At 38.4% G+C, this 12711-nt stretch overlaps 2 protein-coding genes across 2 annotated transcripts in view; one reads left to right on the top strand and one right to left on the bottom strand.

Annotated features, from left to right (window-relative positions):
- Positions 1-4483, top strand: part of mrtfbb (myocardin related transcription factor Bb) — an 11121-nt gene extending 6638 nt beyond the window's left edge. Inside the window, exons 8-13 of the mRNA XM_037689130.1 lie at positions 1133-1271; positions 1372-2247; positions 3247-3348; positions 3433-3564; positions 3866-3926; positions 4011-4483. Coding sequence (XP_037545058.1) covers positions 1133-1271; positions 1372-2247; positions 3247-3348; positions 3433-3564; positions 3866-3926; positions 4011-4483 — 1783 coding nt within the window. The remainder of the gene's footprint in view (positions 1-1132; positions 1272-1371; positions 2248-3246; positions 3349-3432; positions 3565-3865; positions 3927-4010) is intronic.
- LOC119421774 (inactive rhomboid protein 1) overlaps positions 1-12711 on the bottom strand; it is a 952927-nt gene that overhangs the window by 863906 nt on the left and 76310 nt on the right. The window lies entirely within an intron of this gene.

Here is a 12711-nt window from a genome sequence, read left to right as displayed (position 1 = left end):
TAATAATAATAACTGAAGAATTAATAAAAAGCATTTAAAACATAGGGTCACAGATTAAAAAACACTAGATCAATTTACACTGTATGAAATGCCTGCGAGGACAAATGGGTTTTTAGCAGAGATTTGAAGTGAGGAAGGGAGGTGGTCTGCCTGATGTTGGGGGGCAGGTTGTTCCAGAGTTTGGGGCCCATGACTGAAAAAGCCCAATCTCCTCTGAGCGTATGGTTCCAGTATGACACCGTAGTAGGAACATTATATTTATTTTAGTATTTATATTTTAAGGCTTTATAAACCCTTCCCACACTCTGGCAATGTTCTAAACTCTTAAACCATGAGGACTGGAAAGCAGCTCTCAGATAGACCAGTCTGGAGGTCCAGTTCTGCTCTGGTTTCCGGTCGGTTCCATGCGGCTCTCTGCATACGCTGGGCGCCGAAGTCACTGTATGAATAACGACTGAACTTTTCTGGATCCAATCAAAACTTCCCTCTTTGTATTTCAGCAGAGGACAACAAGGTATCTGGGTGGGGCACTGTTGCTTTCTGGGAAATGTAGTCCTTATGAGTGGCAATACAGTGTAGGCTTAATGAGAGAAAACTACAAAATGACAGCACCTGTCCAAAGTTTTTTTCATTAACTTTAACTGTACAGTATCCTGTACTGTCCCAATCACGTGAGTAATATAAAAGTTGACATCATGTAGCGTGTACAATTTTTTTTTTCTCGTGTATAATTTTACAAAAAAACGCAAAAGAGCAAGTCCGAAAGTCGAACCACGACGTGGCGAGGGACTACTGTAGTTTTCTTAAATGATTTATTGGGAGGGACAATCTTTATTTTTCCAAAAGTGAGGGGTCCAGACCCACTAGACTCCCGACTATGGTTCAGATGAAGAAAACGCTTCATTTGGGTCCTGATCCACCATTTGGGGACCACTAGTCTAGATTTTTTTTTTAACAAATCCAACCCTGTTTCATTGAACTCAAAGTAATTTGTCATAACTGTTTAACCGCAGCTGCCTCTCATCTCACTTACATTGTATTTCCTGCCCAGCACTTCCTACACAGAGGCAATTACTTGTGAAAAATGGATGACAGATTATCTTTACTCCCCTTTTCTTGCATCTTATTGCAGCATATCAACAACTAAGGTTCAAACCAGCTGCTCGGCTGTTGTTCTTAGAGGAAACTCTTCATCCGCTCCTGTGCAACTCCATTGTGCTAACACAAACCGCAAGCCAGATCTCTTACCAGCAAATTTAGACGAGATGAAGGTGACGCATTACACTTTTACCAAACCGCATGACTGAGCGGTGAAAGTTGAACAAGCGTTTGGCATTTTGAGGGATGATTTATGTTTTGTTACTTTTACAGGTGGCAGAGCTGAAAATGGAGCTAAAACTCAGATCTTTGCCTGTTTCTGGGACTAAGACGGATCTAATAGAGAGGCTGAAGCTGTTTCGGGAGAGCTCTGGCACCCAGCCTGCTGCTACCACAGAGACAGCCCCGCAATCTGAAAACGTAAAGCTCTCGTCGCCCGTTTCCCTTATAGCTTCTGAAGTGTCTAAACTGGGAATAGAAGACTGCCATAAGACAGACAGTTCAGCAAAGGTGGTTTCAGATACTCCAGCGGGGACTATTGAGTGCAAGAACTCATCTCATGAGGAGTGCTCCTCTGAGACAAAGTCCAGTCAGAAGGACTCTGAAAAGGACAAACGTCTGCATGAGAAGGAGCGTCAGATAGAGGAGCTGATGAAGAAGCTCCAGCAGGAGCAGAAGCTGGTGGAGAAACTGAAGATGCAACTGGAGGTAGAGAAAAGAAGCCAGCAAAGTGACTCTCCACCTCACCTGAACCCTCTGGTTCCAGTCCAGGTGAAAGAGGAAACCAGGACCGTATCAGCCTGCTCCGTGTCCTGCAGCTCTCCTGTTCTGCCAGGACGGGTCAAACAGGAGGAATCTGCAGAACAGAACCACGTAAGCACTTCAAAGCAGTTGATTATAGCTCACCAGACCATCACACAAGCTGAAACTCTGCAGTGTGTCAAGGCTGGAGCTCAGATCCTTCTGCCCACATATCTTCCCGCCTTAGCAGTGGCTGTCGAGCTCCCTGCCAAAGGCATTCACTTACAAACTCCTGCAACCAGCCCAGCTCCAGGCCACATCCACACATCTGGACACGTGCCACAGAAAACAGATATTTCTGCCGCCAATCAGCAACAAAACCAAAGTCAAACTAGGCAACTGACGAAGGTAAGATATTATTTAACTGTACGCTCATACAGTCTGTCAGCTCATCACCAGGATCAGCAGGGATATGTGGCTGTTGGGGTGTTTTTCCATAATCGTGTATCATAAATGCTATTTTATGTGCCATAAATATAAGGCGGGCAGCACGGTGGCACAACTGGTAGAGCTGCTGCCTCTCAGCGAGCAGGTCCTTGGTTCAAATGCCAGTCCAGGGGCCTTTCTGGGCGGAGTTTGTATGTTCTCTCCGTGCATGCGTGGGTTTTCTCCGGGTGCTCCGGTTTCCTCCCACAGTCCAAAAACATGCATGTTAGGCTGATTGGTAACTCTAAATTGTCCCTAGGTGTGAGTGAGAAAGTGGATGGTTGTTTGTCTCGTTTGTCTCTATGTGTCCCTGTGATGGACTTGCGACCTGTCCAGGGTGGACCCCGCCCCTCGCACAGTGATTGCTGGACATGGACACCGGTGACCCCCGTGACCCAAAAATGGAAGAAGCGGGTAAAAGATAATGGATGGATGGATATAAGGCAAAATTTAGATCATGATAGTAGTGCAATTTTAAGTTAGGCTGCCTAATTTATAATACGTATTTATCAGTTAACAGCCGCCTATGGCCAAAGGCAAAGCAGGAATAATGTTTTTGGAGCATTCGCCAAATATCTCATGAATCAAAGAATGGATTTTATTTAAACTCGTAGAAAGTAATTACTGGATGTACGTCTACAACTGATGAACTTTTGGACATAATCCATTTTAAGATGGACACCACAGCCAACTGATGTTAGAGACGTAAAAAGGGCAACAATTCTGTCAATTCTACTAAAATTTAAGTTAAAATTTGGTGTGGGTGTAGCTAACAGCTATTCACAACGCATACTTAGTTTGTCTGTTGGCAAAATATCTCGTGAGCCACTGCGTTTTTATTTCCTGTGCACGAACTGCACACAGTATTTTATTGACGCTGATTATGTGAAAGCCTTAGTTAAGTTGTCTGTTTTTTCCCAGACGTGGACGATGAATATCAAAGCACAAAACGTGCTCGACATGTTCCCAGAGATTGGATGTGACGGTGCTTCACCCTGCCAAGTTGCCCCAAACACAAAGAGGGTAGAAGATTATTCTCATGTCTTTGTTACTTGAGTTAATGTTCTGGTTTTCTTTGGTTAAAGAGATTTTTTGTTTTGTTAAAAGTCGCCCTGCTCTGGCCAACCCTTTGTGATTTCACAGCAGACAAAACTCACAAACCATGTGTCAAAAAGTAAAGACCCACCTCGTTACGAGGACGCAGTTAAACAGACACGCAGCATGTTGACAGCTGCTCAGGTACAAACCAAACTTATACCGTATTTTTCAGACTATAAGGCGCATTAAGAGAAACAAAAACAGACAGATAAGTCAAACTTTATTCAACTCATTCACAATAACTCTCAACATTGTTCCGTTGTACAACATAAAATCAGTTCGAGGTCAGTAAGCACAACTAGAATTACTACATATAGCTCGCTGTTGAGTTATGATAAAAATTAAAGGATTTTGAGTGCGCCTTATAGTCCGAAAAATACGGTACGTACATTTTTTTAAGAGTAATCATTCAAACAAATACTGATATTTGGCTTTTGTGTAGGGTCCCAATGCAGCGAGTCAGCAGATGGATGACTTGTTTGATGTGCTGATTGAGAGTGGAGGTATCTTGCAGTCATTTTTGACATAACGAACTGAGAAGATAAAGTGTTTATATATTTATAGTCCATGTCATGCTTTTTTTCCAGAGATGTCCCCTTTCACCAGACAGAATCCACCCAACCTGGAAAAGCATATCCCAGTGACAGCCAGTGTCACCACCCTTCCCATCAACACAGTTTTGTCACGACCTCCTCCTCTAGTACAGGTGGCCCAGATGCCTGTAGCACCACTCAACCCCTCAACGGACCTGGCCCCTCTGACCTCTAAGACCAAGATGGAGAACCTTCTGGACACCACGCTGGTCACTGACACAGAGGCACAGAAACTAAAGCTGATGGATGTGTTAAACTTCCCTGCGGTTGCGATGGACGTGAACTTTAGTGAAAACATGCCACCCTCTGTGAACCTGCCAAACGCCACCGTGGACAGTATGGATTGGCTGGACCTTACCCTGTCTGTGCCAGCAGAGGGCATCAATCCTTTGGACATGTCAGTTCCAGAGGGCGTCTTCTCCTCTGACTTCCTGGACTCTAATGAACTGCAACTGAACTGGGACTGAGTGATTTAGAGCTGAACTTTTACATCTACCAGCCCATTTCATATTTGCAACACACATGGAGGATTGCTTTGGTTTATGGACAAGTGGAGGGGTTGAACTCTGAGACGGTCTTTCAAAGCTCTAATTGTTGGTGGAGATAAATAAAATGGTACTAATACCATACAGACATGGATAAGTTTGTACTTTTTTATTAAAGAAAGAAATCCCCACTATGAAACAATCTTTTAATATGTCATTCTGTCAAGATTTAAAGAGTAAAAAGTACTGTGTTGTTTGGTGCCGCAGGGTGTTAGAGTTGCATTCAGGCCCAAAAAATCCGACCCGGCCTCAGCCTGTAGCCATCATTTCCGAACCCCACCCGACCCGATGAATTAATAGTAATTACAGGTCCGAACCCGAAAAAAAACTCTAACGTTATTAATTGAGCTTTGATTGCTTATATAGTTAACAGTCGTCGGACGCGTGCGGCTAAGGGTGCGCAAGATCGGCACTGAGGGGGCGTTTGTCCTTTCATGGCCGTCAAAGAGCTTCTGCTTGCATTCTGCATTATTCAGACACGGACCCTGCTCTGACATGTCTGTATTGTGATCTCACCTGTTTGGGTCATCGGCCGCGCGCGTTCGCTGAGTGCAGCGGCTGAACGTTCATATGGGTGATGGATCGCTGCCTGGCAGTATTGGTAGTCCCTTTTGAAGCTTAACTGAACTTTTAACCTCTTTCAAGGCCAGTCAGCGCACGGTCAAATGGTCGCGTGCAGCTGGTGATAGTATGGCAAGCCATGTTGCTATACAACTTGTATGTATGGCAAGCCATGTTGCCATATAATTGGATCATCAGCCGCACGCATCCGCTGACACAATAAAAAGCCCGACACCAACCCGGTCCGCCCATCCAGCACATTATTATGGCCTGGCCTGGCCCATATTCGGGTCGGGCCAGGCCGGGCTTTGGGCCCGGGTTAGAAATGACAGCTCTACAGTGTGTAACATGCAGAATATGGACCACAGAAAGATAAGGACTTGACCCATGAGCTTAGAACGAAAATGATTGACAAATAAAGGAGCATCCTACATGTTTATATGGGAACAGCTGCACAAAAGGTAAATTGATAAAGAATTAAAGAGACGAACAATAAAAAAGAGAACCAAGAGCCTTTCTAAAGAAATTAACAGTGAATTCCAAGGTCAAGGTACATCAGTGTCACATCACACCATCTTTTACTTGTTGAGCCAAAATGGACTTAATGGAAGACAACCAAATGGAGGACACCACTGTTAAAGCAAATCATAATTAAAAAAAATAAAAGCTAAACTGGAATTTGCTAAAATTCACAGTGACACGTCACAATGTTTGTATGGAGAATGTCCTCTGAACAGATGAGACAAAACTGGAGCTTTTTGTGAACAAGTCCCATCTGTTCTATGTTGACAGAGACAGCAAGGACAAGAACATGGTGAGACCTGGAGGTTATGTTCTGTGGACGTTTTGCTGCATCTGAATCTGCGCAGTGTACAATGAAATCTCAAGACTATCAAGGCATTCTAGAGCAAAAGAAGTGCTGCCTAGTGTCAGAAAATAGTGTCTCAGTTGCAGATCATGGGTCCTCTGAGCAGAACACACAGCTAAAACGCTCCAGACTGGCTACGAACAGAATGTTGGACTATTCTGAAGTGGCTTAACCCCTGATCTAAATTCTGTTGAACATCTGTGGAAGGAGATGAATCTGAAGTAGACACGCTTCAAACCTGAGGCAGCTGGAGTCTTTCATTCACAAGGAGTGGGCCAAACTGTCAACCAGTGCAAAAGTCTTAGTTAGAGATTGCTCGATTACAGTGATTGTATAAAAAAAATGTTTTTCCTCATTTGTGAGGTTTGTGGGTTTTTCTTTATTTGATAAAAGGGTACAAACACATTTATTTACATCTGTATAATACTGCAGCATTAAAAGTTTTCATCTCATATCAAGTTGGTGATTTGTTAGTCTGTTCTCGTGTTATGGGTTTCTCTGTTTTATCAGTCGCAGTGATTTATAGAGAGTTGCACTCAGTGTAATGACAACAGACGAGAACATTAATCCTCGTTACTGGAGGACAACGGCTTTTCTTAGCTACAGATTGTTGTGATTTCACTCTGTCTTGAAATGATTATCACTATCAAAACAGATTGTAAAAACAAGCCACATGGTTTTGGGTTTTATGCAAATTGTGAGACATAAATCAGATGTTTAACTGAAGCTCGTTTGATCGCAGAGGTCCAGAGGCACAAGCTGCAGCTCCACTCACAAAACCAGGCCCCAGCCTTTATAATAAAATACACACCAAACATCTTTTTTCAGATCTCCAGACAATCTGTATGCCATTATTCTTTTTAGAATAAACAACTCTCACACAAAAAATAAGGGAATCTTCTTTAATATTAAAGAGTAACTTCAGTAAAGTCAACTGCTGCTTTAAAATCAGACTTTTAAAGAGCTTTTTTTGGGGCTCGGGTACAATTCTACATCTTTATGAGCAGCATTAAAAAAAAGACATTAATAAATAAAACAAACAAAAAATATCTGCACTTTATTTAAAAATTAAACAACGTTCATGTGTCAAAGTCGGACAGTGACATCTGCTGGCTGCATCTAATTTTAATAAGTTCTGTTTTTTTTTTTTCGTTTAGTTTATTCTTTTTCAATAAATCTCCGTTTCTGTTTTACAGGAAATATTTCTCAAAGTATAATGAATACATGTATGGGCCGACGTTTGTAAAGTTACACAGTCAAAAATTAACAGCAATATTTTGGCTAATTTAGCCATTCATAAGAATTTTTTTCAGTCATATTTTCACTATGTTGTTCATACATTTATAAATGTCATAGTTCCAAGTTAAATATTTAATTTACAAGCTAAATATTCAGTTTACAATGTAAATACTTAACATGCAAGTTAAATATTTAGTTAGAAAAATAAATATTTAGCTTGTAAAATAAATATTTAATTTCCAATTTTCAAAACTAAACATTTAATTTCCAAACTTAATATTTATTGTCCAAGCTAAATATTTACTTTCCAAAATAAACATTTAATTTCTAAACTAAATATTTAATTTGCTAATAGCTCGGACCTAATTTTTTATTTTCCAAGCTAAACATTGAATTTCCTAAATTAATTTGCTAACTAAATATTTTGCCTGAACCTCAAAATTTTGCTTAAATATTTAGGTTTGTGCTAAATATTTAGTTAGCAAATTAATTTTGGAAATTAAATGTTTAGCTTGGAAATTAAATGTTTAATTTAGACCTAAATATTTAGTTTCCGAACTAAATATTAAACTTGCAAGTTAAATATTTAGTTCATAAACTAAATATTTAGCTTGTAAATTAAATATTTAGTTTGGAACTATAAAATTTATAAACATATGAATAACATGGTGAAAACATGACTTTGAAAAAAAAAGTATTTTTTCTTATGAAAGGCTAAATAAACCAAAATATTACCGTTAATTTCTGACTGTGTAACTTTATAAAAGGCACCCCCATATACATGATGTGTTTCTGCAGACAACATTGTGTTTTATTTTAAATAACTGTCATTTCTTTCTTTTTTTTTTATGTTTATACTTCTAATTTTTTTTACAAAAGTTGAACAATAACTTTTTTATTTTCAAAACAGCTCATTAGTGCCTGATTTGTAATATTTGAAAAGGGATTTTGTGCTGGAATGAGAAATAATTTCTCTTTGCTAATATAACTTAACACTGGGCGTTGTGTTGCATCATTTGCATGTTATTTACACATGGACCTTCTATGCAACTTGTTTTTACAAAGGTAGCTGTTGTTCTGAAAAGACACGCATTATTAGCAACTTTGCTAACATTTCACATAAACATGTTAGTAAAAAAAAAAAGCAACACAACTCAACCTTTTCTTAGTTTTGTTGAACAAACAGCTCATAACATTCAAGAATCTAGATTGAGAAATAATTGTTTTTACCATATTTTTCGGACTACGCGGCGCACCAGATTACATGGCGCAATATCAATGAACAGGTCTGTTTTCATACATAAGGCGCATTAAGTGAAACAAAATTATAGTCCGAAAAATACGGTGCATACTGTACTTTCCACAAAACTATAACAAAGTTGTGTATTTACAGTCACATTCATTAAAGATTGTTTTGAGATGCGTTTAAAATGCATCCCCAGCTTCCAAACAGTTGGGACATTGTGTAAAATGTAAATAAAAACAAAATTTCATAAATCTATAGTTTATTCCTGTATACGTCTCTGATTTGTGATGCATTTCTAGAAGTGCAAGCTGCCAAAGCCAGGGAAACTAAATGTACCCCCATATCTTCAGAGAGGCAGCCTTTCGACTTGGGTGCTCTTTAGGACGGAGGACACGGACGTGTAGTTTCCAAAAAGAGTTTCAAAGTTCAATTTAATTTTCCACTTTGCCTGAGTCCAGTTTTAACGAGCTTTGGCCCAGAGGAGACGGCGGCGTCTCTGGATGGTGTTCACACATGTCTTCAACTCTGCATGATAGAGCTTTAACCAGGACTTGCTGATGGCACAACGAACTGTGTTTACGGACAATGATTTGTGGAAGCGCTCCAGAGCCCAAACAGTGACATTCAGAACTGAATCAGATCCCAATTCAATTCAATTTGGTTTATTTATAAAGCGCCAAGTCACAACAGAAGTCATCTCAGGGCACTGAACAGAAACATTCATATATAAAAATAATAATTTAACATTATTTGTCTGAGGAGCAGACTGCTTTGAGTTTAACTCCATCACAGAACTCTCATCTTGAGCAAACATGAAGGTGACAGTGGAAAGGAAAAACTCCCTCATGAGGAAGAAACCTTTAGCAGAACCAGGCTCAGAACAAGTGGCCATCTGCTTCGACCGGTAAGAACAGATACACAATGGCAGGTCAAGAATCACATGAATGAGATAGAAATAATATCAAATGACAACTATTCAATTTAAACAATTCATTTAAGGAGATGAGGACAATTTGTCCTCAGGTAGTCTAAGCCTATAGCAGCATAACAAGCTGACCCTAACTATAGGATTTATCAGAAAGGAAAGTCTAAAGCCCAGTCTTAAAACTGGACAATGTGTCAGCCTCATGGACAGAAACTGGAAGTTGGGTCCACAAGAGAGGAGCCTGAAAACTGAAATATCTTCATCCCATTCTACTTTTGGAAACTCTAGGAACTACAAGTAAGCCTGCAGTTTGAGAGCTCTGTTAGGAAAATATAGGATCTCAAAGATAAAGATGGAGCTAGGTTGTTGAGAGCTTTGTAGGTTAGAAGTAAGATTTTGAATTATATTCTGGACTTGACAGGGAGCCAACAGAGAGAAGCTAAAACTGGAGAGATATGACCTCTCCCACTAACTCCAGTTAAGACTCTGGCAGCAGCATTTTGGATCAACTGAAGACGTTTTAAAGAAGTATTTGGACACCCAGATAATAAACCCTTGCAATAGTCCAGTCTAGACGTGACAAATGCATGAACCAGTTTTTCGGCATCATTTTTAGATAAGATGTTTCTAATTTTAGCGATATTACACAGGTGGAAGAAGGCGGTTCTAAGCATCTCGTACTGATTGAGATGGTTCCGAATTCTTTAAATTTTTTTAAATATTATTTACTGTATACGAAGGAATGTTCAAGGTCTTCCCATGTTTGTGTTGAGGACCATTATTCAGTAAATATTCCACAGTTTTTAGTGGTTTTCAGACAGCTGACCTTTACATCTAAAAGATGCAGCTTCTTTAAAACTTTGTTAGAGCCATTTCTCTGATCTGTTGCCAGTTTTGTCACAAAATGCTTTTCCAGCTGTTTCTTGTTGCACCACTTAAGTTAACAGCTTTTTGTTGCCCCTGCCTAAACTTTATTTAGACATTTTGCTGGCATCCATTTCACAAATTCTTTTTTTTTTTTTTTTTTCCAAAAAATGATGCAATTTCTTAAACATGTCATGAGTTGGCCATGCTCCATTATGAATACAGTATGAAGTTTGCAAATCACCGCATGCTGTGTTTACGTTTTACATAACCTCCCAACATTTTTGGAGCTGGGTTGTATAATATCTACAAACACCACATCTGCTGCTTTAAAGCTTATGCACTAACATCCAAACTTCACAGACTTTCTATCAAACTTGCACAATAAAAGGATGCTACTTAACAAACTCTTTAACAGAACTGTGCGGATCACTTACAACTCTCGGTCTGAGCCTCGGCCTTTAAGCAAATGTTTTCCTCTCAGAGTTTTTTGAGAGTTACAATTTTCGACCGACACTTTGGACAGTGGTGCGTGACAGACTTGAACTTATCGCTGAAGAAAGGAATGAGACAACACCCAGCCACGCAGCTGCAACGGGGGAGAGAGAAGAGCAGGAAAAGCAAATGAGAACCAAGATGGACGCAGGCCGTGCAAACACGAACAGGAGCAACAAGCCTGCTGTTGTGTGTGTAGGCAAATGTTTCATAAGAAGGGGAGAGGAAGGCTCATACCCAATCATCACTGATATTAAACATGTCAGCCAGGTCACGCTGCTAACAGACGAGGAGGTTTTTGTCATGACAAACTGATTGCACTCTGGGCACTGAGTCCTGCAGGGATACGGTGGAAAATTCTGCACATCCAGGAAAACTGCAGGGGCTGCAGGGAGAAAACATTTCCTCGTTGTGATCACACTATTGATAAACTTTATTTTCAGTTTATATTCATACTACTGTTTATATTCATATTACTGTTCATATTCACACTACTGTTCATATTCATACTACTGTTTATATTCACACTACTGTTCATATTCATACTACTGTTTATATCCATACTACTGTTCATATTTATACCACTGTTCATATTCACACTACTGTTCATATTCATACTACTGTTTATATTCACACTACTGTTCATATTCATACTACTGTTCATATTCACACTACTGTTCATATTCATACTACTGTTTATATTCACACTACTGTTCACATTTATACTACTGTTTATATTCATACTACTGTTCATATTCATACTACTGTTCATATTCACACTATTGTTCATATTCATACTACTGTTCATATTCATACTACTGTTCATATTCACACTACTGTTTATATTCATACTACTGTTCATATTCACACTACTGTTCATATTCATACTACTGTTTATATTCACACTACTGTTCACATTTATACTACTGTTTATATTCATACTACTGTTCATATTCATACTACTGTTCATATTCATACTACTGTTTATATTCACACTATTGTTCATATTCATACTACTGTTTATATTCATACTACTGTTCATAATAATACTACTGTTTATATTCATACTACTGTTCATATTCATACTACCGTTCGTATTCATACTACTGTTTATATTCACACTATTGTTCATATTCATACTACTGTTTATATCCATACTACTGTTCATATTCATACTACTGTTCATATTTATACTACTGTTCATATTCACACTATTGTTCATATTCATACTACTGTTTATATTCACACTACTGTTCACATTCATACTACTGTTTATATTCATACTACTGTTTATATTCATACTACTGTTTATATTCATACTACTGTTCATATTCATACTACTGTTCGTATTCATACTACTGTTTGTATTCACACTATTGTTTATATTCATACTACTGTTTATATTCATACTACTGTTCATATTCATACTACTGTTTATATTCATACTACTGTTTATATTCATACTACTGTTCATATTCATACTACTGTTCGTATTCATACTACTGTTTATATTCACACTATTGTTCATATTCATACTACTGTTTATATTCATACTACTGTTCATATTCATACTACTGTTCATATTCATACTACTGTTCATATTTATACTACTGTTCATATTCACACTATTGTTCATATTCATACTACTGTTTATATTCACACTACTGTTCACATTTATACTACTGTTTATATTCATACTACTGTTTATATTCATACTACTGTTTATATTCATACTACTGTTCATATTCATACTACTGTTCGTATTCATAATACTGTTTATATTCACACTATTGTTTATGTTCATACTACTGTTTATATTCATACTACTGTTCATATTCATACTACTGTTTATATTCATACTACTGTTTATATTCATACTACTGTTCATATTCATACTACTGTTCGTATTCATACTACTGTTTATATTCACACTATTGTTCATATTCATACTA

The sequence above is a fragment of the Nematolebias whitei genome, chromosome 15 (assembly GCF_014905685.2).
Source record: "Nematolebias whitei isolate Nwh7 chromosome 15, NemWhi1, whole genome shotgun sequence".
Lineage (NCBI taxonomy): Eukaryota > Metazoa > Chordata > Actinopteri > Cyprinodontiformes > Rivulidae > Nematolebias > Nematolebias whitei.
Note: the sequence above shows the minus strand (reverse complement) of the source record. Positions and strands in the feature narration are given on the sequence as shown.